A 27,125-nucleotide genomic window follows, 5' to 3' on the forward strand; every position below is an offset into this window, starting at 1 on the left:
TCACTAGATTCAATCACCCACCTCATCACTCACGCTGTGTGCAACCATTAGCGGCGAAACTACGGCGTCCACAATGCACCGCGACGGCCCCTGCCCGGAGGCGTGGCTAAGCTGGTCGCAGGCGTTCCGTCCCGCCTGGAGGCGAGAAAAAGGCGACTTGTGAGCATTTTAGTGGCAGGAGAGGGTACAGGCGGCTGCTGAGCCCACCTGTTACATTCAGGGAGCATTTAAAGCCTCCAGATATCCGCAATAAACAATGAAAAGAAACTGTGAAATTAGAAAGCTCTTCCATCCAGCCGGAGGAGCCAAGGGAACCCCTGGGTCACGTGATGCACATGTGCCAAAGGGCCAAGATGAAATAAAAGCGCGGGCTCCCTTATCCGGCGCCTTTAGAATCAAGCATGGAGAGGCTGGGAAGCTGCTTTAAGGAAGCAGCTTTTCTTTTTCACGTCTGCCCTCCCTGTTGTAACCGCATCCCTACCGTTAGCCTGATTGTGGTATTCTCCGCAGTGGCCTCTGGGATCGATTTACCCCACTTCCGCCCGCGTCCAAGATGGCAGTTACGCGGCCTTCATGACTTTTTACGGGACTGGGCGGTGTTGACGCCGGAGCTGGCAGTGGGTGGAGCGGTTAGTAAACAGCAAATGCGGGAACTGGTGGGCCGGAATCAGCCATGGACTGGAAAGAAATTCTTCGCCGGCGGTTAGCGACACCCAGCACCAGTCCACACAGTGAGTTTGGGAGGAGCCGCCCGCTGAGAGATCCTGGCCCCAAACACGGGGAACTGGGGGGACGATGGAGGGGGAGGAGCAACACCTTTGGTAAAACCTCTCTTGACAAAAGAGGCTGACTGGGATGTGGTTGAACTATCCAGAGGGGTTTGACCTACACTTCTCTGGGACGGGATTTGCAGGAATGAAAAGCTACCTAGACACTCACTTGCTTGGTCCTAACCTCGACTTGTGAGGGATAATTCAAAGTCGCGGTGCCAACAACCCTTCGATCCTGCCGTTGCTCTTACCGCCTTTTTATTGTCACACGTTTTACTTCCCTCCTTGTCCATTTTAGACTTCATAATCCGTTTTTCCTTGTCTCTTTCCCTCTACTTCACACTTGTTTGTTAATCAGTCTGGTTAAAACTATCATTCCTATTTCATACCTCCATCCAGGGCAGCTGAATTGTCTCACTTTTAATTCATGTCCACTAACCTAAAGCAGATGTTTCAGTCATTCAACTACACTTCTTTCGTGTGTCCCTAGACATTGACTCTCCTACACTCCAAGGCAGTTCCTTCTCTCACCTCCTAAACCTCTGCTGCTGCTAAGTCGCTTCAGTCGTGTCCGACTCTGTGCGACCCCATAGACAGCAGCCCACCAGGCTCTTCTGTCCATGGGATTCTCCAGGCAAGAACACTGGAGTGGGTTGCCATTTCCTCCTCCAATGCATGAAAGTGAAAAGTCAAAGTGAAGTCGCTCAGTCGTGTCTGACTCTTAGCGACCCCATGGACTGCAGCCTACCAGGCTCCTCCGTCCATGGGATTTTCCAGGCAAGAGTACTGGAGTGGGGTGCCATTGCCTAAACCTCTAATCCTCCAGTATTTCCTATCTACTCCTTTATCTGCTCTCCCTCATCTGCTGTTTATTCCCTCTGGCTCATTCTGCTGCAGCTCACTGGCCACCTCCCCCTTCCCTGCATACACCAGGCATAGTCCCATTTTCGTGCCTTGGCACTGGCTGTTTCTTTTGCCTGGAATGCTCTTCTGCCTGGATATCTGTATACCTTCTTCAAATTTGTTATTGTTCAATTTTATCTCAGTGAGAGTCAGTATCCCTGACTCTGGCAAGATGCATGTGTTTATGTCCCTAGAATAGGTGAATGGTAGAATGAGAGTGACTCTTGGGATTTGGGCTCAGTTGATCGTAGTACAACTTACTGAGTTGGAAATAAGGAGTTAGAAGAAGAGTAGTAAGGTGAAGGAAAGTAGGGAAGGTAAGGAAATCAACCCTGAATGTTCTTTGGAAGGACTAATACTGAAGCTGAAGCTCTAATACTTTGCCCACCTCATCATGCAAGGAGTAGACTCATTGGAAAAGACCCAGATGCTGGGAAAGATTGAGGGCAGGAGGAGAAGGGGGTGACAGAGGATAAGATGGTTGGATGACATCACCAATTCAATGGACATGAGTTTGAGCAAACTCCTGGAGATAGTGAAGGACAGGGGAGCCTGGCGTGCTGCAGTTCGTGGGGTCACAAAGAGTCAGACACAGATGAAGCAACTGAGGACCCAGGCATGCCCAGTATACCCAGTTGTTGGTGAACTGAGCGGGATTCTCATCTGTTGAGGGTGAACACAGCAGGTTTGAGGAATGCAGTGAAAGTTTGGAACAGTCAGTCACCAAGAGGAATAAGCAAGAGGACATCAAGGGCAAATAAAATATGTATTGGTGGTTTTGAGAGGCTGAGTTATTAACTACCATGAAATAAATTTGTGGGACCAAATGTTTACATAGTTCGGCAGTTTTCTCCAACAGTTATTAAAAACAAGGCCAATCCAGATAGAGGAGAAATGCTGGCAGAAGAGTTTCAGGAAAAGAACTACAGGCATATTGAGAAGGAAGTGAGACCAGGAAGAGGGAAAACTTTTGAGAAAATAAATCATAGAATCAAAAATCTCAGGTTGAAGTGCAGCAAGGTTTTGGTAACCATAAGTTTGTTTCCTATGTCTGAGTCTTTCTATTTTGTAAATAAGTTTATATGTATCTATTTTTAAAATATTCCACATATAAGAGATATAGTATGATGTCAGGCGGGCCTTAGGAAGCATCACTATGAGCAAAGCTAGTGGAAGCAATGGAATTCCAGTTGAGCTATTTCAAATTCTAAAAGATGATGCTGTGAAAGTGCTGCACTCAATATGTCAGCAAATTTGGAAAACTCAGCAGTGGCCACAGGACTGGTAAAGGTCACTTTTCATTCCAATCCCAAAGAAAGGTAATGCCAAAGAATGCTCAAACTACTGCACAATTGCACTCATCTCACATGCTAGTAAAGTAATGCTCAAAATTCTCCAAGCCAGACTTCAGCAATACGTGAACCGTGAACTTCCAGATGTTCAAGCTGGTTTTAGAAAAGGCAGAGGAACCAGAGATCCAATTGCCAACATCCACTGGATCATGGAAAAAGCAAGAGAGTTCCAGAAAAACATCTATTTCTGCTTTATGACTATGCCAAAGCCTTTGACTGTGTGGATCACAATAAACTGTGGAAAATTCTGAAAGAGATGGGAATACCAGACCACCTGACTTGCCTCTTGAGAAACCTGTATATAGATCAGGAAGCAACAGTTAGAACTGGACATGGAACAACAGACTGGTTCCAAATAGGAAAAGGAGTACATCAAGGCTGTATATTGTCACCCTGCTTATTTAACTTATATGCAGAGTACATCATGAGAAATGCTGGGCTGGAGGAAGCACAAGCTGGAATCAAGATTGCCAGGAAAAATATCAATAACCTCAGATATGCAGGTGACACCACCCTTATGGCAGAAAGTGAAGAAGAACTAAAGATTCTCTTGATGAAAGTGAAAGAAGAGAGTGGAAAAGTTGGCTTAAAGCTCAACATTCAGAAAACTAAGATCATGGCATCTGGTCCCATCACTTCACATCAAATAGATGGGAAAACAGTGGAAACAGTGGCTGACTTTATTTTCCTGGGCTCCAAAATCACTGCGGATGGTGATTGCAACCATGAAATTAAAAAGACTCTTGCTCTTTGGAAGGAAAGTTATGACCTACCTAGACAGCATATTAAAAAGCGGAGACATTACTTTGCCAACAAAGTCTAGTCAAGGGTATGGTTTTTCCAGTAGTCATATATGGATGTGACAGTTGGACTATAAAGAAAGCTGAGTGCAGAAGAATTGATGCTTTTGAACTGTGGTGTTGGAGAAGACTCTTGAGAGTCCCTTGGACTGCAAGGAGATTCAACCAGTCTATCCTAAAGGAAATCAGTCATGGGTGTTCATTGGAGGGACTGATGTAGAATCTGAGACTCCAATACTTTGGCCACCTGATGTGAGGAACTGACTCATTTGAAAAGACCCTGATGCTGGGAAAGATTGAGGGCAGGAGAAGGGGACGACAGAGGATGAGATGGCTGGATGGCATCACCAACACAATGGACGTGGGTTTGGGTTGGACTCCGGGAGTTGGTGATGGACAGGGAGGCCTGGCATACTGTGGTTCATGGGGTTGCAAAGAGTCAGACACGACTGAGCTACTGAACTGAACTGATATTTATTTTTGTCTGACTTATTATGATAATCTCTAAGTCTATCCTTATTGTTGTAGATGTCATTATTTCATCCTTATGACTAAGTAATATTCCATTGTATGTATGTATGTGTGCATGTATACACACACACACCCCCCACATATTTAGCTGTACATATGTTGATGGACATCTGGGTTGCTTCCATGTCTTGCCTATTGTAAATAGGGCTGCAATGAACTATAGAGTGCATGTATCTTTTCAAATTATAGTTATCTTAAGATATATGTACAGGAGTGGGATTGCTAGATCATATGGTAACTCTATTTTTAGTTTTCTAAGGAACCTTAATACTGTTCTCCATAGTGGCTATATCAGTTTAAATTCCCATCACCATTGCTGGAGGGTTCCCTTCTCTCTATACCCTCTCCAGCTTTTATTATTTGTGGCCTTTTTGATGATGGCCATTCCAACTGATGTGAAGTGAGATCTCATTGTAATTTTGACTTGCACTTCTCTAATAAGTAGCAATGTTGAGCATCTTTTCATGTGCCTGTTGGCCATCTGTATGTCTTCTTTGGAGAAATGTCTATTTAGATCTTCTGCCCATTTTTTGATTGGATTTTTTTTTTTTTGATACTGAGTTGTATGTGCTCAATGAGAACTTTTGATTAAATGAACTAGAACATGTCAGGTCTATAAGACAGGCAGTGACTTGAGGAAGAGCAAGTACAGTGATAAGAAGTAGGAGCATCTGAGAACTGGTTGAAGATGTAGAAGAGGCTATTTCAGTGGAAGATAGTGATTCTTGGTATTTTAAGAAAGTTAATAGATGCTCAGTATCTAAACAGGAGAAGGCAATGGCACCCCACTCCAGTACTCTTGTCTGGAAAATCCCATGGCGGAGGAGCCCGGTGGGCTGCAGTCCATGGGGTCGTGAAGAGTCGGACATGACTGAGGGACTTCACTTTCACTTTTCACTTGCATGCATTGGAGAAGGAAATGGCAACCCACTCCAGTGTTCTTGCCTGGAGAATCCCAGGGATGGGGGAGCCTGGTGGGCTGCCATCTGTGGGGTGGCACAGAGTCGGACACGACTGAAGTGACTTAGCAGCAGCAGCAGCAGTATCTAAACACAATTGTGAAGGCCTTTTTTGTGCTATAATTAGAGCATAGTGTATAGATGTCTTGAAAAAATGTTGTCTGATTTTAAAAGTTCTTTCCCTCCTTAATCTGTTTTGTTACCAGAAAAAAAAAGTGAACAAGAGTTAAAAGATGAAGAAATGGATTTATTTACCAAGTATTACTCAGAATGGAAAGGAGGTAGAAAAAACACAAATGAATTCTATAAGACCATTCCTCGGTTTTATTACAGGGTAAGTGATATCTAAGCAAATGTCTTGTAGAGTTTTTAAATTAAGTGTAATTTTTGTTAAATGGGATAAAAATCTTTTATTTTATAAACAGATAAATTGATTATATTTAAAATTTTGTATATTGTTTTATTATAGTTGACCTTATTATTTTTGACCTGGTTAAATCTTAGTTTTTCATATAAATTGGCATAAGAACACAAAGTTGTTACTTGCCACTTTTTTAAAGTTCTTTCTTCCTAATTTTTATTATGGATATTAGTAATGGTATTCTATTGGATTCTGTTGTCAGGCTTTCTATAAAACTTAGATTTACTTGGTTGGTCACAATTTTTAACTTTGTCTTTTACTCATATGGTGTAAAATGTTTTGCTCAAGGCTAAACTGAAAAATAGATTGAGAGTGGAAAACTTTAAGAGTTATACTTAATTATATGTTTCTTTGTGCCAAAATGGTAAAGAAGGCTTTGAAGAGCATTGTAGATAAAACAATAAGACTTTCAGAAAGTTATTTACAGCTAAAATCGGAGGCTACTGAAAACAATAAAACCTATTTAGTGTTGTAGAAAGTGTAGCTACCATAATAAAGTTAACTTTGTAATTTTAGCTGAATGTCTCTTAAACCTGTTGCCTTCTAAACTCAATTAATTATAACATTATTTGCAAAGAAAGTAAATATTATGTTTTACTTGCATTAAGGAGTGAGGTATTGATAAAGGTGGATTATCCAGAAAATTTTAACTTATTTCTTCAAGTACAAACTTTTTTCATTTGAATCATTTTACTGCAAACTTTTTTGTAATCCTGTGTCTCCCAGCCTTTGAAAAATTATGAGACTAATCCATATATGTTATGGAAAAGAGAAAAAGCAGCTAATGCCAGAGACATAAATATTTTTATATGTATGTGTTTAACAAAAATGAGGTCACAGCATACATACTTTTCTTTTTGCTTTTTTGCATTTCATACTTTTCTTAATCAGAGGCAGTTAGACAACTGAGAATTTTTTGTAGTCTGAGGGAGTGGGAAGGGAATTGACGTATTGAGTATCCACCTACTTCAGAACATTTTATATTCATTATCTCATGTAATCAGGATTGTGAAATTGTTATCTTACTAACCCAGAAGCAGCCCTCAGATGCTGATGTCACTCCAACTTCCAGTACTGGCTGTCCCCTTGTGGTTCCTGAGGGAATCCCCTTTTCCCCCATTTCTGTCTCTTCTCTGACCTCTTCCAGATCCCAAATGGTTGCTGGTCTGCAGATGTGGACTTGTAGGATGTTCTTCCCGTGGTTTCTTCTTCTCCTTCCACTCCACTGCTTCAGAGAAACTACGTGTCATCTTTGGTCACCACTTCTCTCCTTGGCTGGTTAGCTGGTTGACTACCCACTGGCACACAGTTCCTGTCTCAACCCCAGCCTCACCTCCTGATGCTTATTCCTTCTCCATCCTCTTTGATGGGAAAGGATGGCATCTTAGTTCTTAGAAATAAAGTAAAATCATAGCCCCGAATTTGGATTATGGATTACACAGCTACATTTGATGGGGCAAAGATACATAAAAGAAAGAAGAAATTCTCAAAGTGAATTATTTGAAGTTGTTGGGATGAATCATTTTAAAGCCCAGCTTAGGGAAATCACCACAATAAGCAGAACCTCTGCGTTAGAGGCCAATTAGTAGACTTTGGCTTGACCAGCTCTGAGAAGTAAGGTGATCCAATCTCACCAGGCATACTTGGCTAAAAGTCGCTCTTCAGCTAGTCCTGATTTAATTCTGTATCAGGCTAAGGTTACACTGGGAACAGTTGTATGAATATAAAGTGAAACTTGGGCTACATTGAGAACATAGAAAAAGTGGTGGGTCATAAAGGAAAGTAAGAGCATGACACATTCTGATACATTTAGTTTGGGGATGGTTATCTTCCATTGATTACCTGTCATAGTACTTTACTCCTAGCAGTCACTAGCAAGTAGCATAGAAGTCTACTTAAGGGAGAGATAACCTAACTACCCAGTAATGGAAATGAGATGGAGAAGAGAAAATACACTGAATCCCTGATGTCAGAAGACCCAGATGCATGTTTTTACTCTAGTTGCACAACTTTGGGCAAGTCATTAACATTAGGACATGAGGACATAGGGGAACAAGGAACCAAAGAAAACAACTCATAAAAAATTAAAATAGACTGGAACTCCAAAGATTTAAATCTTGGGACTGACTAACTGCATATGCATTCTTGATAGTCATCCATCTCTTGATTTCCTTACCTCTAAATTGAGTGTGATGAAATCCATCTCACAGGGCTAGTAGGATTAAATTAGAATGTGTGTATTTATGTTTGATATATTGTGGACACATACTAAATGTTGTGTATATTTTTAAGTAAATTCTGGATCAAAAAAAGAAACTTGGGCTAGATGGTTAGCTTTTTCCAGGCAGAACTGGCCTTGCTGATCACTAAATTCTCTGTGGATCTCTTTTTGTTAAATGAACTTTTTAAATAAATGATGACTTGAAGTTAAGCAAAATTGAGATACAAAAAGTACTTTTGAGACAGTGGCATATGTAGTTTTTTAGACCAGATCAGTTCAGTTCAGTCACTCAGTTGTGTCTGACTCTTTGCGACCCCATGAACTGCAGCACGCCAGGCTTCCCTGTCCATTACCAACTCCTGGAGCTTACTCAAACTCATGTCCGTCAAGTCGGTGATGCCATCCAACCATCTCATCCTCTGTTGTCCCCTTCTCTTCCTGCCTTCAATCTTTCCCAGCATCAGGGTCTTTTCCAGTGAGTCAGTTCTTTCCATCAGGTGGCCAAAGTATTGGAGCTTCAGCTTCGGCATCAGTCCTTCCAATGAATATTCAGGACTGATTTCATGTAGGGTGGACTGGTTTGATCTCCTTGCAGTCCAAGGGAGTCTCAGTCAAGAGTCTTCTCCAATACCACAGTTCAAAAGCATCAGTTCTTAGGCGCTCAGCTTTCTTTGTAGTCCAACTCTCACATCCGTACATGACTACTGAAAAAATCATAGCTTTGACTAGACAGACCTTTGTTGGCAAAGTAATGTTTCTGCTTTTTAATATGCTGTCTAGGTTGGTCATAGCTTTTCTTCCAAGGAGCAAGTGTCTTTTAATTTCATGGCTGCAGTCACCGTCTGCAGTGATTTTGGAGCCCCCCAAAATAAAGTCTGTCACTATTTCATTGTTTCCCCATCAATTTGCCATGAAGTGATACATTTTAAATAATCCAATGGTCTAGAATTTAAGTGTAGAAATTAACTGCAGTGTATTTTTAGCTGCCAGCTGAAGATGAAGTCTTACTACAGAAATTAAGAGAAGAATCCAGAGCTGTCTTTCTGCAAAGGAAAAGCAGGGAACTATTGGATAATGAAGAATTACAGGTAAGAATGGAATAATTCTTGGCCATTTCCTATTTGTACTACATGTGTCATGTGGGATCCCAGCGCGCCTAAATGGAGACAGTAGTGCAGAGTGGCTGAAAGCACAGGCTCTGAAGTGACGATTCCCACCAGAATCAACTGCAAAGCTTATGTATCCCAAGGAGAGTTTTGTCTTGTTTTTTAAAGTCCATAGGTAATTTTAATGTGAGGCCAAAGTTGAGAACCACTATTGTAGGGAGTCATATTAAGAAGAATATCATCTTCTATTATCCTTTGATTACTAATAACATAATAAAAATAGCTGGCATTTATTGAGTGCTTACTAAGTTCTAAAATTTTCATATACAGTTCCTCTTTAATCCATATATTAGCTGTATGATATAGGGACTATTATCCCTACTTTACAAATGAGATTTGAAACACAGGAAGCTTAAGTCCACCATCCAAGATTAAAGACAGGGCTAGGATTTTAACCCTTGCAGTTTGACCCTACAGTGAAAGTGAAAGTCGCTCGGTCGTGTCCGACTCTTTGTGACCCCGTGGTCTATACAGTCCATGGAATTCTCCAGGCCAGAATACTGGTGTGGTAGCCTTTCCTTTCTCCAAGGGATCTTCCCAACCCAGGGATTAGACCCAGGTCTCCCACATTGCAGGTGGATTCTTTACCAGCTGAGCCACAGGGAAGCCCAAGAATACTAGAGTGGGTAGCCAATCCCTTCTCCAGCGGATCTTCCTGACCCAGGACTTGAACTGGGGTCTCCTGCACTGCAGGCAGATTCTTTGCCAACTGAGCTATCAGGGAAGCCCCAGTGATAGATGGTAGTCTATCATTTTAATGGAAATAACACATTTTTAAGCTATTTTTAAAAATTTTTGTTCTGTTGATAACAACATCTTAAATATCTTAAAATTTTGCAATTCTCCTAAGAACTTATGGTTTTTGCTGGACAAGCACCAGACACCACCCATGATTGGAGAAGAAGCAATGATTAATTATGAAAATTTTTTAAAGGTTGGTGAAAAAGCTGGACCAAAGTGCAAGTAAGAATAATATAATTAACGTAAGAGTATGTTACATTAAGCATTTTAAATGCATCAAATAAATGTTAATGAAAATTTAAGTCAATGATATGATCATTTAAGTCAACTTTTCATTAAATAAAGTTTAATAAAATTACTTATAGTCAAGACTATTACTTAGTATAAAGTTGTTAAAAGAAATAATATAGTTTATTTACAACACTATAGTCCCTCATTCTTAAGGCAATAGAATTTAAAAATGTATGACTTAATATTTTAAGTTTTGAACTATAGTTCTCACTTTGATTTTTTCCCTCTACTTTGATTTTTAGTTGTTTGAATTTATGCTATTTTCTGCTGAATCATATAGAAGTCATTTTTTTATTGGCAGATGATTTAACATTTATTTTCTTTTCTTAGGCAATTTTTCACAGCAAAAGTCTTTGCTAAACTCCTTCATACAGATTCTTATGGAAGAATTTCCATCATGCAATTCTTTAATTATGTCATGAGAAAAGGTGATTCCATTTTCATTTTGCTTCAACTCCTATCTGAGAATCAAGAATTTTGGGTCTTTGCTTTTATAATATCCCTTCCATGTCAAACATCTCTTTTATTAAATTTGAATAGCAGAATTTCTTGTCTTTTGACCAAGATTTGTTTTCCTATTATTATGATTCTCTCCTGGAACTTACTAGAACTGAAATTTTCTACCATACATTTGGGTTCACTATTATAAAAAAAGTTTATAAAAAACAAAACAAAAACCTCTTCTGACTGCTGCTGCTGCTGCGTCGCGTCAGTCGTGTCCGACTCTGTGCGACCCCATAGACGGCAGCCCACCAGGCTCCCCCGTCCCTGGGATTCTCCAGGCAAGAACACTGGAGTGGGTTGCCATTTCCTTCTCCAGTGCATGAAAGTGAAAAGGGAAAGTGAAGTCGCTCAGTCGTGTCCGACTCTTAGCGACCCCATGGACTGCAGCCTACCAGGCTCCTCCACCCATGGGATTTTCCAGGCAAGAGTACTGGAGTGGGGTGCCATTGCCTTCTCCGAAGATGCTAGCTAACTAGATATATCAAAAGCTGAACCAAGAATTTTAATAGATTGTTATTTGAAATATTCTAATTCACTGGTAATTCCATTTCACCAATATATTACAGGTTGAGTTGCCTGAGAGGATAGTTTCAAACTCAAAACTGTAGCCGCATACTCAAGGAGCTTTTATTAAACCACATGGAGTTGTTATGATTCCTATAAGTTCCATAATGACTTGTCAAATTCTGTGTGTACCATCTTTAACTGATATTTGGTTGCAGTAATTAACCTCAGTAGAATAAAATCTGCTTCACTGAAGGCATAACATTACACTCCTTTTTGGTGGAACACAAGGATTCTCAAGGGCATCAACTTTAGTGTCACTTTAGGCATGGAAGAATTGTTGATATCTGCAGTTAATTCTATGGTCTATTTATTTCAAACAGTTTTTGGATTAATGAATAGTATATGTGAGAAAATAGATGTTTATGGAGTTATTAAATTAGCTTGTCTTTCTAATCTCTTTATCTCCTTTTATGCGTATATATACCAAAGGATAGATCTTAATAATTATTATATTTCATTTTCTCGTTTACTGTCAGTTTGGCTTCATCAAACAAGAATAGGACTCAGTTTATATGATGTTGCTGGACAAGGATATCTTCGGGAATCTGTAAGTATTAACCTACTTTCATAACTACTCTAGACACCAAAATGCTAAATAATAGTTATCACTGGATGTTGAGATTACAGATAATGTAAGAGCAAGTTTTTCCTTTTTTAAGAGATATAAGAAAAATAATGTGACTATATTCCCACCTGTAGGTTTGGGTCGTAAGGTCAGTTACCAAGAGGATATTTATTACCCATTAGGTGGTTGCGAAGAGTTGGACATGACTGAGCAATTGAGCACACACAGACACACACACACATATACCAATGTAGTTAAGCTAGGTTATCAGTAAAGAATTATATTACAGCCTCATGATACAAATCATTATTTTTCTTGTAAGTGTAACTATCTTAATTATATGGACATGTTTCTTTTCAGCTCAAGACTTTTTTCCCAAATATATATAAAATGGGAATGGAGTTATGCATAAATATGAACCAAGATAATTAATCACTTAGATATATGTTCAAATATAAGATTTAAAGAAATGCAGATTCCCTGATATAGTTTCCTGTTATAATTTGTTGCACTCTGTTTTATCCAGATTTATATAGATAGAATCTGTTAGCTCATACTGAACATTTACACCTAAAAACCTTTCTAGGGCCACAGTACTGTTCTTGTCCTTTAAGGTTCAGATCAACTGGACAATAAAAGGTTCTTGGTTCTATCCATCTCTCTATAGCAAGGAAGATATATTAACCATTTGTTGATACTTATTCAGGTCAGATATTGGAATACTTCTATAGCTCTGAGGATTCTCGTCAGCCATTAGTTGGTTTACAAAACACAGGTATCTCTTGTTGCCTCTTGCCATGAATGGAAACAAAAATTTAAAAAGGGATGGGGAGAAGGGAGAAAAAAGCAACAGTGTATCGCTATAGTTGTGTTTAAAAGGGAATAATCTTCCCTTCTGTCAATGAAAGGAAACACTTCTCTCAAAGGGAAAAAACCTCTCTCCTAACCTTGGTGCTTTGCCTTTTGAAACCAGACTTTGTGTCTCCCTTATTTAAAAGATAGTTATTTCCAGTGCCAACATCTGTAATTTGAGTAGTATAGGCAGACTTTCATTCAGCTATTAAATCTTAAATAACCAATTACCAAACACTTAATTTATGCCAGGTACATTGCCAAGCCTTACCCTTATGTATAATAAGGTGCTTTTTTCCTAACAGAGTGAGGAGGCAGACACTAAATTATCTGCAATATGATTTCAAAGACTGACAAGTTCTAAGGAGAAAATAGGGTCCTAGGAAAGAGTATGACTGGGGTTGCGGAACTATTTTAGATAAGATGAAAGGTGCCTCTTTGAACTAGTGACTGAATTTTAGCCATGAAGGATGAGAAAGAACCAGCCTTATGAAAATGTAGTACAAAGGGAATAGCAAGTTCAGTGTCCCCAAGGCACAGTTAAACCTGATCTGTTTTAGAAGCAGAAGGAAGCCAGTGTGTCTAGAGCATATGAGCAAGGGTTAGTGTAACAAGGGGCTTCCCTGGTAGCTCAGCTGGTAAAGAATCCACCTGCAAAGCAGGAGACCCCAGTTTGATTCCTGGGTCAGAAGATCCCCTGGAGAAGAGATAGGCTACCCACTCCGGTATTCTTGGGCTTCCCTGGTGGCTCAGACAGTAAAGAATCTGCCTGCAAAGTGGGAGACCTGGGTTCCATCCCTGGGTTGGGAAGGTCCCCTGAAGGAGGGCATGGCAACACACTCCAGTATTCTTGCCTGGAGAATTCCCATGGACAGAACAGTCTGGTGGGCTACAGTCCACAGGGTCGCAAAGAGTTGGACATGACTGAGCGACTAAGCACAGCAGAGCACCAAAGTTGACAGAAGGGGAAGTTGGAGAAGTAGGCAGAGCCACTTGTATTAGGGCATGGTAGGGAGTTTGGGTTTTATTTTGAGACTAATAGGAAGCTAGGAGAACTTTTAAGCTGACTCTGTCAGATATGGTTTACATTGTATTTGTTTATTTATTGGCCACAAAGCATGTTAATCTCAGTTCCTTGACCAGTGATTGAACCCAGGCCACAGTAGTAAAAGTCCAGACTCCTAACTACTAGACCATCAGTGAACTCCCTGGTTTACATTTTAAATTTTCTTTCTTTTTTTTTTTTGGCCATGCTGCTCAACCTGTGTGGGATCTTAGTTTCCTTACCAAGAATCAAACCCATGACCCCTAAGAATCAAACCCATGGCCCCTGCAGTGGAAGTGCAGAGTCTTAACCACGAGACCACCAGGGTACCTCCCTGGTTTACATTTTAAAAGATCACTGGATATGTAGAGAATGAATTGTAAGGAGCCTAGAGTCAATGAATAATTAGGAAACTACTGTAGTTGTCCAGGTGAGAGATGGTAGTGGCCCAGACCAGGATGATGTCTGTGAAGAAGCCAGTAATAGATCAATTTAGTATTTATTTTGGACACACACACCCCAACAACAACAAAAATTTGCTGCTGGATTAGATGTTGGGGGTAAAGTATAGGGGCCTTGGTAAAGAAAAGGTAGGAACCAAGTTTAAATTTTTTACTTTGAATAAATAGTGGAATAAGGGGAAATAGGTGAGGACTAGGGTTGGGGATGGTAAGAGTCCTGTTTTGGACTCACCACCTATGAGATGCCATTGGTTATACAACTTAGATTATAAAGTATCTCAGAGGAAGTAGAAACATATATCAGGAGGGATAAAGCAAAAGTAACAAAATTATAAAATATAAGAAACCATGAGAGACACTTAAATATATAATCTTGGAATAGGGAAAGCTTTTCTGAATATGACAAAGCTGAAAAGTCTAAAAAACAAATTCAGCTAATTTTTAAAAAAAATCTGTAAAGCAAAGACCATCATAAACAAAGTAAGAACAAGAAGCTGGGACTTCCCTGGCAGTCCAGTGGGTAAGAGCTTGCCTTCCAGTGCACGGGCTGCAGGTTTGATCTGTGGTGGTTGGGAAAGTGGTCTGGGAGCCAAGATCCTACATGCCTAGCAGTCAAGAAGACAACATACAGCAGAAACAATATTGCAACAAATTCAATGAAGACTTTTAAAAACAGAAAAGAAAACAGTAAGCCAAGAAAAATATCTGCAACTTATTCACAGACAAATGACCAATTACTCTAATGGAGAAAAAGCTCCTGGAAATCAAGAATAAAATGGCTGTTAACCCAGTAAAAACTGGGCAAAGGATATAAATAGTTTGCAGAAAGTAAATACAAATGCTTCTTAATCACAGGGAAAAAAATGTTAACCTCACTTTATATGAGAGAAATGCCAAATAGATCTACACTAAAATACCATTTTTCACCTATCAGATTGGCAAAGGTCAAAAAGTTTGATAATGACTTTAATGAAGGAATGTAAAATAGACCATGGGTTCCCAAACTTTTCCACTTCACTGAGGTGCCCTTATTGTCTCAGTAATTTTTTCCACTAAAAAATGGCCAAAAGAAATACCTAACAACTCCATTTATTAACCAGTTGATTTTGTTGTTTAGTCACTGTTGTGTCCGGCTGTGTTGCCACCCCTACTGTAGCCCACCAGACTTTTCTGTCCATGGGATTTCCCAGGCAAGAATACTGGAGTGGCTTGCCATTTCCTTCTCCAGGAGATCTTCCCGACCCGGGATGGAATTTGCGTCTCCTGCATGGGCAGGCGGGTTCTTTACCACCGACCATCAGTGCTGTGTGCTCAGTCATGTCCGACTCTTGGCGAGCCCATGGACCATAGCCCACCAGGCTCCCCTGTCCAGGGAATTCTCCGGGCAGGAATACTGGAGTGGGTTGCCATTTCCTTCTCCAAGAGCCACCAAGGAAGCGCATTAACTGTTAGTTTTAGCTGGCACTGTACAGTTACTCAGCCCTGGGTTGGACACGGTCATCTTTGATTCCTATGCCACACTAATTTTCACATGATACTTGCTGTATCACAGCAACCACCAAAAACCTAGCTTTGCTAAGATGAAACGGAGTCAAGTGAAAGTAGCTTAGACATGTCCGATTCTTTGTGACCCCATGGACTATATAGCCCGCCAGACTCCTTGGTCTATGAGATGTGGCAGGCAAGAATACTGGAGTGGGTTGCCATTCCCTTCTCCAGGGAATCTTCCCGAACCAGGGATTAAACCCAGGTCTCCCACGTTGTGGGCAGATTCTTTACCGTAAATGTTATCAAAAGGAATAAATTTCAATCTAATGTGATTGAAATGTGAACGACCTTGAATTCATAGCTGTAGCCCATGGTGATGTTGTTCAGTATCCAGTAGATGTCGCTGTGTTTCCTTTAATTTATAGTATCTTGCTGCACCCCCTTGAGTTTAGTGTATCACTCCCGGGGCACAATTTGGAAGCTGTTGATAAAGCCGTCACAATGCTGGTAGTAGTGTGAAATCAGTATGTCCTTCCTGGGGAAGTGTGAAGTTTGCTGTTGTCTATCAAAATTATAAATGTGCACATGCTTTTGACCCAGCAATTCAACTTACAGAAGTTATGTCCTATATTCTCCCATAGTATCTATGAGTGAAAAATTACCTTGGCCCCTATAGTATGTTATTTATTTATTTATTTTTGGCCATGCTGAGTTGCATGTGGAATCTTAGTTCTCTTACCAGGGAATCCAACCTATACGCCTTGCAGTGGAAGCATGGAGCCCTAACCATTGGACTGCCAGTGTATTCCCTCTAGTATTTTAGTGTCGCAAAAGATTATAAACAGTGTACATGTCCATTAGTAGAAGACTGGGTCAATAGATTGTTACATTCATACAGTGAAATAATAGACAGCTGTATTTTAAAGAGTAGAAGTTCTTTGAGAGCCAAAATGGAATAACTGCAAAGTATATTGCTAAATGATAAAAGGAAGATAGAGAAGAATTTTCATGGTATGCTGCTACATCCTGTGTAAAAAAGGAAAAAAAATATACATATATATGTATTATCTTATATGTGCATAGATTATATTTGGAGAGATATATCAAAAACTGATAATGTAGGTTACCTCTGCAGAGAAGAAATAGGTGGGAAGGAAACTTTTCAATGAATACTTTTTTTGTTTCTTTTGTATTTGGAACTATGTAGAATGCGTTACCTATTCAAAAATATATTAAGATGTAAATAAATGGCATATATAAAATAACTTCACCACTAATACAGTTATAAATTTATTTCATTATTATAGTTTCAATGCTGAATAATTTTAGGACTGAAATTGTATTTTAGTATCTGATGAAAAATCAAGATCAGACATTTAACACTGTAAAATTGTATTTTGTTTTGTTCTTTCAGGATTTAGAAAACTACATATTGGAACTTATCCCTACTTTGCCACAGTTAGATGGGCTGGAAAAATCTTTTTACTCCTTTTATGTTTGTACAGCAGTTAGGAAGTTCTTCTTCTTTTTAGACCCTCTAAGAACAGGTAAAAGAAAATCTTATCTCACTTAGACATTTTCTAAATCTCAGTAACTAGAGATAAGTCTTTAAAATGTAATTTATTTTCCTAACATGTCATTAACACTGATATATAAATATTTTGATATATAGATATTTTGATTTACTTGCACCAACCACCACCAGCTATGTGACAGTGGACATGTCACATAACCATTTACAATTTGTCTTTAAAATGAAGTATCAACTAGGTGACCTGTGGTTCTTTCCAGTTTAAAGAAGCCAGGTATTGATATATTTGCTAGCCCTAATGGGTAATATACTGGAAAATTATTCTTTTTGATGAAAAATATGAATTGGGAGATAGGAGGACCATTTAGCCATAATGTATTTTTCTCATTCTCAAGTTAACCATCCTATATGAGGATCAGATTTGTAAATTTTGCCTCATGTTTTAACAGGACACTCTATCAACTGTTCTAACCTGCTAGACTGGGACAGAGAAAGGGACAGAAGGCCCAAACCAAAGTCCTTGGTTCTTTTAGGTCCTTGAAAGTGGCAGCTGTGTGAATCCATCACAGTATGGGGTAGCTGTCAGTCTTTTTTAAATGCCTTTGTTAAAGACATACACATCTTTTCCCTTTGAAATTTACAAAATAATAATAGCCAACAGTTTTGACTGTTTATTATGTACTGAGTACTGTGCTAAGCAGTTTACATAGATTCATTTCCTTCTCAGGTCCATAAAGAAGGTATTATTATCCAGATTTTATGTGTAAAGCAGCTGAGACTTAGATTGCGTGTCTAGAAATGGTATTTAAATTCCATCTCTCTACTCTTAACCATGCTTTATATTGTTTTCTATTCCAGAACCTCCAAAGGAAAATGGAGACAGTCTCTTTATTTGACTACTAACAGTATCATATCCATAACCACAAAAAAAATTAACTTCTTTTGGAATCTTGTATCACTGTAATTTTGGAATTTATCAATTGGACATATATTTGGTGGTATATAGGTAGACATATCTATATGAGATTTTATTAACTATTCCCTGCAGATTTCCCTTTTAACATCAATATATAGTAAGGACTTTGGAACATGAGAGCTAGGAAGCTTTAAAATACCAATTGTGTGATTGCTCTTCTAAAACATTTTTATAAAATTGAGTTGCTCTTGTTTTTAAAATTAAGTAGTTGTGTTTCTCTTCTTTAAAGGGAAGATAAAAATTCAAGATATTTTAGCATGCAGCTTCCTAGATGATTTATTGGAGGTAAGTATGTTTTTAAATTACTTAATTCTATCACTTGATAGTTGCTGTCTTCTAATTATGTCTCTTTGTTCATCTAGTTAAGGGATGAGGAACTATCCAAGGAGAGTCAAGAAACAAATTGGTTTTCTGCTCCTTCTGCCCTAAGGGTGTATGGTATGTTCTTATTATAATGCTAAAATTTGAATTATCTGTTCCTCAGTAAATGTTTCATTAACATCTATTCAAAGGACAGTTTTATACGTAGCCTGATTACCTTAGGGCATCGCTGGTGGCTCAGGCAGTGAAGAATCCACCTTCAATGCATGAGACCTGGGTTCAAATCCTGGGTTGCAAAGGTCCCCTGGAGAACAGCATGGCAACCCACTCCAGTATTCTTGCCTGGAGAATCCCTGTGGACAGAGGAGCCTGGCGGGCTACAGCCCATGGGATCACAAAGAGTCAGACACGACTGAGCAACTAAGCACAGCACAGCAAAATTTACCTTAAGATCAAATTATTCTAATTTTCTTAAGAGCTTCTATGCTAGATTACTAAATTCTACTTGTTTAAATACCAACATTTTATATATATGTGTGTATATATATATATTTTTAATATAGTTGATTTATAATGTTGTGCCAATCTCTGCTATACAGCAAAGTGCCAGTGTTTTATATTTTTGTAACTCTTAATTTAATACATTTCTAGCATTTTAATATAACATAAGGAATGTAGTTTGACTGTTGGTAACTCAGGAACATTAATATGCACGTCACCTATGATCTTGCATTGTGATAAAATGCTGCTCTCAGGGTCCACTGAAGGATGTCTTTGGACCTAGTTTGCTTTTTTCTTGAATTTCATTAGTCTGTTACACTGTTCTATTGAGTGATCTTCTGACTTGTTTTGGCAACCTTGACCTCTGCTTTCAAGTGCCAGCATTCCAGTGCTTTATCTTGGTTGACCTGCTGCTGCTGCTGCTGCCGCCAAGTTGCTTCAGTCGTGTCCAACTCTGTGCGACCCCAGACGGCAGCCCACCAGGCTCCCCCGTCCCTGGGATTCTCCAGGCAAGAACAGTGGAGTGGGTTGCCATTTCCTTCTCCAATTCATGAAAGTGAAAAGTGAAAGTCACTCAGTCGTGTCTGAGACTTCACAGCCCCATGGACTGCAGCCTACCAGGCTCTTCTGCCCATGGAATTTTCCAGGCAAGAATACTGGAGTGGGTTGCCGTTGCCTTCTCCAGGTTGACCCCCTACCTCCATCTAATTTAGAATCCTAGGAAAGTTCTAAAAGGTTGCAAACTGAAAACAAATAATGTAAGTGACCTAGCATAAAGGCATCATGAATTTTCTTTGACTGGTTTCTGGCTTAACATTGTTCTAACAGAGATTAAAGGAATAGCAGGTGTCTACCTTGACTGTAACAAAATTAGTTTAAAAATCAAAATATTAACCAATAAAAATAACTTTTTGTTTCTTTTGGTCGTGTCTTTTTATTGTCTTTCTTCCCAAGGCCAGTATTTGAATCTTGATAAGGATCACAATGGCATGCTTAGTAAAGAAGAACTCTCCCGCTATGGAACAGCAACCATGACCAATGTCTTCTTAGACCGTGTTTTCCAGGAGTGTCTCACTTATGATGGAGAAATGGTAGTAGTTTAAAACTCTGAGTTTTGAAAATTTAGACTCCCACAATTTCCAAAAGCCTTTTTTTAAAAATAGAAATATAGATGACTTACATTGTTATATTAGTTTCATGTATACCCCATAGTGATTCAATATTTTTATAGATTACATACCAAAGTTATGGCAAAATATGACTATATTCCCTGTGTGAAGATTTCATTCTTTTTATGGCTGAGTAGTATTCCATTGTATATATACCATGTCATCTTTATCCACTTATCCATCGATGGACACTTAGGTTGCTTCCGTATCTTGGCTTATGTAAGTATTGCTGCTGTGAACACTGGGGTGCATATCTTTCCGAATTACTATTTGCATTTTCTTCACATAAACATCCAGGAATAGACTTGCTGGATCATCTAGTTCTATCTTTAATTTTTTGAGGAACCTCCATACTGTTTTCCATTGTGCTGGACCAATTTGCATTCCCACCAACAGCGCATGAGGGTTCCCTTTTCTCCACATCCTTGAACACTTTAGTTATCTTTTATTTGGTTTTTTGTTTTTGCATGTGGGGTCTTAGTGGGATTGAACCCATGCCCTCTGCAGTGGAAGTGCCAAGTCTTAACCACTGGATTGTCTGGGAAGTCATCAGTTCTTTTTGATGGTAGCCATTCTGAACAGTGTGAGGTGATATTGTGATTTTGATTTGTGTTTCCCTAATGACTGGTGATATTGAGCATCCTTCCATGTGCCTGTTGGCCATCTGTTATCTTCTTCAGAAAAATGCATGTTTAGGTCCTCTGTCCATATTTAATCACAAAAGCCTTTTTCTTGATGTGATACAGCAGTATTTTCTTGTCAGTGTATAAGAGTATCTTAAGAAGTATGAACTGATCAAATTGTTTGAGATTCGGAGCCTTTGATCTTAAGGTAAATTTGCTCAAAAACATTACTTCCCTTATTGACTCAGGACAAATAGACATTTTTACTATTTTGTTCATTTCATTATTGGTGCACCTATTGTAGAGGAATGTTGTAGGCTAGTAAAAAAAAATAAAAATCTGAAAAACAGGTAAATCCTATTGACTATTTTCATATAGATGGTTCACTCATCGAGTTACCAGGTCAGATATAGTACCATATATGCCATGATTTAAATTAAGAATCAGGTCGTATTATTCTAAGTGACTACCTTAGTAGCTAAAGATTTGCTAACATGTGCCTGTCCTTTTATCGCAATTCAAAATATATACTTGAGAAGAAAATTCTAAATAGCATTTTTTTTTAAATAGCATTTTTAAGTCACCATTCTTGCTATTAAAAATATGTGTTAAGGATTTGATAACTTTTTCAAACCAATGATGCTTAAGAAATAGTCACTGTCAGCAGAGAATCAGGGTTTTAGGTTTTATCATTTAGATTCAATAACAGTTTTCTAAATGAAACCATTGTTAACCAGCTGCCAAAAGAAAAGAGGGAAAAGGCACAGAAACTGCTTCATGACTCCCACAGCTGCCTAAACAGTGAGGAGCTTGGAGTATACTAATGACGAGATAAATAAAATCAGAAGCTACCGTTAGGCATGGAGTTTAGACCATGATAAGGTCTAGCTCTTATACATAGAGTTTATCAGAAAAGAATTCTTAATCTTAGCCTAAAAAAATCCTTTCCAAGATTATAAACGTTTTTTTCCCAAGTGAAAATCTCTGAAGTACTTTACTTCTTTTAACCATGCAAAAAAAGTAATCTGTGACTACGCTTTTTTTTAATAGAAAAAGCTTTCTGTCCTCTTCATGTCTTTTTAGCCTTCATTTGTATTCGTTTGCTCCCTTTTGGATGAAAACAGTATCAGATCACTGTAGAATATCTGGCACTCTTAAGATGACTTATTGGAAATCATCTGAATTAAAATTTCAAAGCAGTATTTCATACAACCACACTGAACTGAAAATATAAATTTAGTGGCAATACACAATAGCTGTCACTCTCCTGTCCATTATAAAAGCCTAATGAATGAAAATTATGATATAACACAGCAAATCTCATAAGAAAATGAGCTGTGCCCCCAAAAACTATCTGTACAGGTTAACTGCAGTGTATAGAATTCCTAGAAACCAACATTAAGTATAGTTAAGTATGAATTTTGCATTTCATATTAAACAATTGCCATCTTTGATTACAAAATAGCCTCCAATCATCATTCATTTGAACAATTACAAATTACAAATAAGGATTCTAACAAACATCATTTTCTTTTCTTTAGGACTATAAGACCTACCTGGATTTTGTTCTTGCATTAGAAAACCGCAAAGAACCGGCAGCTCTGCAGTACATTTTTAAGTTACTTGACATTGAGAACAAAGGGTATCTGAATGTCTTTTCCCTTAATTATTTCTTTAGGGTAAGTCTCATTTGTGTAAGTGTAATCTTTGTTATACAGTTTGGTTTAAATTACCTACCAAGTGACAATTTAATCTAACTTGGGGTGTTTAAATTTAGCAAAAGGATTTACATAACAGATTTCAGAAGGAAATCAAGTCTGGTTTTAGTTTTTTCTATTTTTGAAAATATAAATGGGCTAAATCAGTGCTGATTTGATTAGTTTTAAGATACTTTAGAAATGTGTAAATACATGTCAGGCTTATTAACCAGTGCAGATAAAAACATGCCTGAGAAAGTCTGTGCTCTTGGTGATCAAAAACTAGTATGTAAAATTCTATAGAAACGTTAATTACACATTCAGAAAAGGGGACTCCTTTCCACAGTTTTGCCAACCTGGTGTAGATTCTTTTAATTGCTGTGCTATAACAAATATATTTAAAAGTTGGCTAGAATTCACATTTCAGTGTGAAACAGATTTGCTGAAATTCTTATTCTGTGCCATAGGTGGTCTCAGAGAATAGCATGATGAGCTCTGAAGTAGAATTTGATTGTATCTGATAAGCATTCAGCTGTAGCAGGTGTAAATGTAGGAATGTCCACCCCTTTAAGATAAATCACTCCTCAGTTTGAATGGTGGCTTTTCTACTTGATGGAATGGTTTTGTACAGTACTGTTCCACTCCATTGCCACATAGCTAGTTTTCAGAAGACCATCTGGTTTTTATATGGTTAAGATCAATGGTAAGAAGACATTTATTTTTTCTTTTTGACATTTTTTTTAAACAGTAAAAATGGACATTTTCACATTTTTGTCGTAAACCATTTTCCTCTGGAAGCTTTTTTTTTCCATCTAAAAATTTTGCGATACTCCTAAAATAACTTTGTCTGATTTCTGAGTTTCAGGGTATATACTTCATAATTTCATGTTAAATTCCCTGAAAGGCTTTCTTTCTCTTATGATTTTCTAGGTAGTAATGATTACAGATTATTATAAGGATAAAATAAATTACATCCAGTATGAGGATGCATTTTTTAAAAAGTGAATGCCACATGGGATTTATATCCATGACTAATCTGAGAATCTGATACCACTTATCATAGGTATGCCCCTGCTTTAAGCAGACCTATTAAATGAAAATTCAGTTTTAGGAAAACACAGTAAATATATCTTTCAAACTACTCAATCCCTTTTCACTATTTCTTTATAGTATCTTCTACTCTTATGATATTTTATTTGTTAAATACATTGAAAATATTTTATACATTTGTTTTAGACTTGGTTGTATGGGCTAAGGTAAAGTTACTGGTACGAGCCTGGCTGTGTGTAAAGCCTTTGTGCATCAGTATCCCAGTGATAAAGCTAGGCCCGCATTTGCACTCTAGATCACTTCATCCATATCTGCTGCTCCAGTAGGTGAGAGTGTACTCAGATTCCCGTATGCTGCTGAGATGCCCTGTGCACACTGGGATCAGTGGCACTACAGAGTGGCACTCAAAACATATTTCACTGATTATTTTGCAAGAATTTTAAGCTTTCACATTTTCCAATGAATGACTCCCACCTAAAATATTTGTTAGTCCAACTGGATCACCGCAGTTTCTTCAGTCTTTTTTTTGGTTAAAGTTCATAAAATAATTTGAGGGAGGTTTACCTCCATTTTTTTCTGTCAAGAATATGAAGTATAGGGTGGGAGGGGAGGTGGTAGACTGGCTGCCTTAAAGAATGGTGAAGGTGTGAACAGCATTCCTGGAAAATGGGAGGAGCAGGTCATAACAGAATTGCAAGGCCATGTTTTAAGGCCTGTTTGGGGTTGGAGACTATTCTTACATAATAGTAATCTTACATAATAGTAATCTGTACTCTTGTACACTTTCCTTATGAAGTTCTCCATGTGTAGACCTAGAAAAGTTGATGACTACACCAATCCAGTGTTTAGGTTTTGCTCAACAGATGTAAAGCAAGGTCAAGGAATTTGAGAAAATTCACAAAGATGGTTAAAACAATGAGATTTATGGTCTGACAGGATAGGAAACAGAACTAGAAATGGGGCCATGGGAAAACGACAGGGAATGTTGTGTATTTTATTTTTTGTTTAAGGATTTATTTCTATTAAATACAGGCCATACAAGAACTAATGAAAATTCATGGACAGGATCCTGTTTCATTTCAAGATGTCAAGGTTACTTTTTTCTTTAATTTACTTAATTTACAGCAGATAATCATTTGTATTAATGAAGTTTTTACCTGAAAGCAACTTATGATACACTGAACCAAATATTTTCAGTTATTTGTTCTGAATTAATATTTAAGTCATTAGAAACTGAGACAATAATGGGACTAATGATTTACACAGGTTAACATTTTAACATTGTCAGTCTTGTGTTCTCATTGGAAGCATTCATTCAGATTGAAAATTAAGAGAATCAGTACAGCCTGTATCTTTTGGCAGTCTGTTCCACCATAAACTGAATTTGGGCAAACTTTAGGTTCAGGCACTTTTTTAGTCCACTCCTTCAGAGGGCTTGCTTGCTTTGGTATTATTTAAGGAGACATCAATCTTACTGTATGAAAACTACTACTATTTGAAACACATGCCACTACTTAACATTTTAGTAATCAGACCTTCATCAGCTGTAAAACACATGGGGGCATCCATTACTGGTTCAGGTGAAGTAAGGTAAAAAAATAACGCATCCATTGTAACCAAATATAATAAAAGGCTATGTCGGTTTAATGTAAATGAGACAAATTTGAAACTATGCAACTGGCAATTTAAAAACAAGTCATTTTATATGGCCACCAACGTGGAAAGGGAAATTTCACATACACACCAGATTAAAAAGTCATACATTTACCTGAATTGTTCTAATCTTTAAAAATGTAATTTAAATACTACTAAATAGATTGAGTGGTTTTACTATAAACAGATTAGAAAACATGTACTGATACCCCATAAGTAATCTTATAGTGCACTTAATATAGAAAAGGTTCTTCCATCTGTTCTAGTTATTTTTATCACCATTTAGTGTCATTGTGGAAGACTAATTCTTTAATACTCCCCCATCCATTCCAGGTCCAGAGTAAAACGTTGACATTATTATTGGAAATGAAGTTTTGTCCCTGTCTTGGCTCTAAAGCATTTAAGTTTTTACTTTGAGCCAAGTCTGCATTAAATCAAGGCCCTGCTTTACCCCTAATTAGAAGATAATAGGAAAATATAAGTAGTTACCACATATACAAAGAACACTACATTAGATAGTTTTGCCACTAATTAGCTATGTAGCTTTAACTGAGCTTCACTTTCTTTATAAGAAACATACAGGCATACCTTTAAAAAATTTTTTTTTAATGAATTGAAGGTCTGTGGCAACCCTAGTCAAGCAAGTCTATTGGTGCCATTTTTCCAACAGCATTATCTCTGTTTCACATTTTAGTAATTCTCACAACATTCATTGTTGTTGTTATTAGCTATATGTTGATCTCTGATGTTTGACATTACTATTGCAAAAAGATTACAACTTGTTGAAGGCTCAAATGACAGTTTGCATTTTAAGCAATATTCTTTAATTAAGGTATGTACATTTTATTACATATAATGCTGTTGTACACTGAAGAGACTACAGTGTAAAGATAAACCTTTGTAATGCACTAGGAAACAAATTCACATGAGTTGCTTTATTGCAATATTTACTTTATTGCAGTGGTCTGGAACTGAAATCAGAATATCCTCAAGGGTATGCCTCTACTAAGGAATCTTCCACTAAAATTCTGTGTATATAGAAAAGAGATGGATTGCCTATTAAATGAAAAAGGAAAAACTGGAACAAAAAAATTTTACATAAGCTCAAGTACTAGCCCTAAATTTTAGATCACTGTGTGATAGAAATGAAATGAATCAGAGAGCAAATTTCATTGTATTTTTTCTTCCTCTCTTGCAGGATGAAATCTTTGACATGGTAAAACCAAAGGATCCTTTGAAAATCTCTCTCCAGGATTTAATCAACAGTAATCAAGGAGACACAGTAACCACTATTCTAATTGATCTGAATGGCTTTTGGACTTATGAGAATAGAGAAGCGCTTGTTGCAAATGATAATGAAAACTCTACAGACCTTGATGATACATGATCTCTCAAAGACTAGACTGTATTCATTAAAGTAATCTTGGATGCTGCATGTAAATCTTTTGACACAGAATCCTTAGAAACGGTCTAAATAAAATACTTCATAGGCCTACAGAACACAGCAAATGTTCTGGTTATTGGAATTTTGGTTGCAGTGGCCTGGAAGAAATGGGACCAAATTAGGAGCAGTAAATTATGGTTACACTTAGCTCAGATATGGCAAGTGTGATCTGGTGACGGTAGGAGTCCATTTTAAACATACGTAATCTTTAGAAATAAAGGAAGTTTTCCTGGAATATTTCTGACATTAGTCGTTAAGAATTTGAATACTTGAAAGAAAGTTTAAATCATATCATTTAACTTTGAATCTTCTAAAGTATTATGTATATCAAAGATTACAGAATTCCTCATTCATCAGAGAAGGGTCATTTCATTTCTGGGAAGTATTTGGACATGTTTATTTTAATAGAGTATTTCAATAAAAAGTATTCTAGTATTTTACTTTAATTAAAATCATTGGTATAAAAAAAATCTGTCTAGCTTGATTAACCAGCGCCAGGGTTACATTTCACAAAATTTAACTC

At 37.8% G+C, this 27,125-nt stretch overlaps 2 protein-coding genes across 6 annotated transcripts in view; one reads left to right on the top strand and one right to left on the bottom strand.

Annotated features, from left to right (window-relative positions):
* PRORP (protein only RNase P catalytic subunit) overlaps window positions 1-620 on the bottom strand; it is a 130,360-nt gene extending 129,740 nt beyond the window's left edge. For 2 of the 3 annotated variants that reach the window (XM_044932864.1, XM_006043851.3), the window contains exons 1-2: window positions 482-620; window positions 22-135 (exon numbers count right to left, since the gene is read on the bottom strand). In XM_044932864.1, the coding sequence (XP_044788799.1) occupies window positions 22-26 (5 nt within the window). In that variant the 5' untranslated portion in view covers window positions 27-135; window positions 482-620. Of the gene's footprint in view, window positions 1-21 lie in introns of all 3 variants that reach the window. The other variant, XM_044932862.1, reaches the window with a different exon arrangement.
* Window positions 599-26,662, top strand: PPP2R3C (protein phosphatase 2 regulatory subunit B''gamma). 3 transcript variants are annotated; one of them, XM_044932865.1, is made up of 14 exons: window positions 620-731; window positions 5,016-5,017; window positions 5,522-5,649; window positions 8,941-9,045; window positions 9,974-10,086; window positions 10,486-10,583; window positions 11,703-11,773; window positions 17,052-17,184; window positions 18,374-18,429; window positions 18,507-18,582; window positions 19,921-20,057; window positions 22,300-22,437; window positions 24,538-24,597; window positions 26,357-26,662. In XM_044932865.1, exons 3-14 carry the CDS (start codon window positions 5,557-5,559, stop codon window positions 26,543-26,545), a joined length of 1,269 nt encoding a protein of 422 aa, XP_044788800.1. In that variant the 5' UTR covers window positions 620-731; window positions 5,016-5,017; window positions 5,522-5,556; the 3' UTR covers window positions 26,546-26,662. The 3 variants fall into 3 exon arrangements, with proteins under 3 accessions (XP_006043912.1, XP_044788800.1, XP_025127314.2); XM_006043850.3 differs by lacking the exon at window positions 5,016-5,017 and having other exon boundaries at window positions 599-731; XM_025271529.2 differs by lacking the exon at window positions 5,016-5,017 and having other exon boundaries at window positions 674-821.
* The last annotated feature ends 463 nt before the right edge of the window (window positions 26,663-27,125 follow it).

Source organism: Bubalus bubalis, chromosome 20 (genome assembly GCF_019923935.1).
Source record: "Bubalus bubalis isolate 160015118507 breed Murrah chromosome 20, NDDB_SH_1, whole genome shotgun sequence".
Taxonomy (NCBI): Eukaryota; Metazoa; Chordata; class Mammalia; order Artiodactyla; family Bovidae; genus Bubalus; species Bubalus bubalis.

Coding starts and splice junctions, on each gene's coding strand:
- PPP2R3C (XM_025271529.2), top strand. CDS start 674: ATGGACTGGAAAGAAATTCTTCGCCGGCGGTTAGCGACACCCAGCACC. Junction 18,430..18,506: donor TCCTAGATGATTTATTGGAG/GTAAGTATGTTT, acceptor TTGTTCATCTAG/TTAAGGGATGAGGAACTATC. Junction 24,598..26,356: donor TTTCATTTCAAGATGTCAAG/GTTACTTTTTTC, acceptor CCTCTCTTGCAG/GATGAAATCTTTGACATGGT.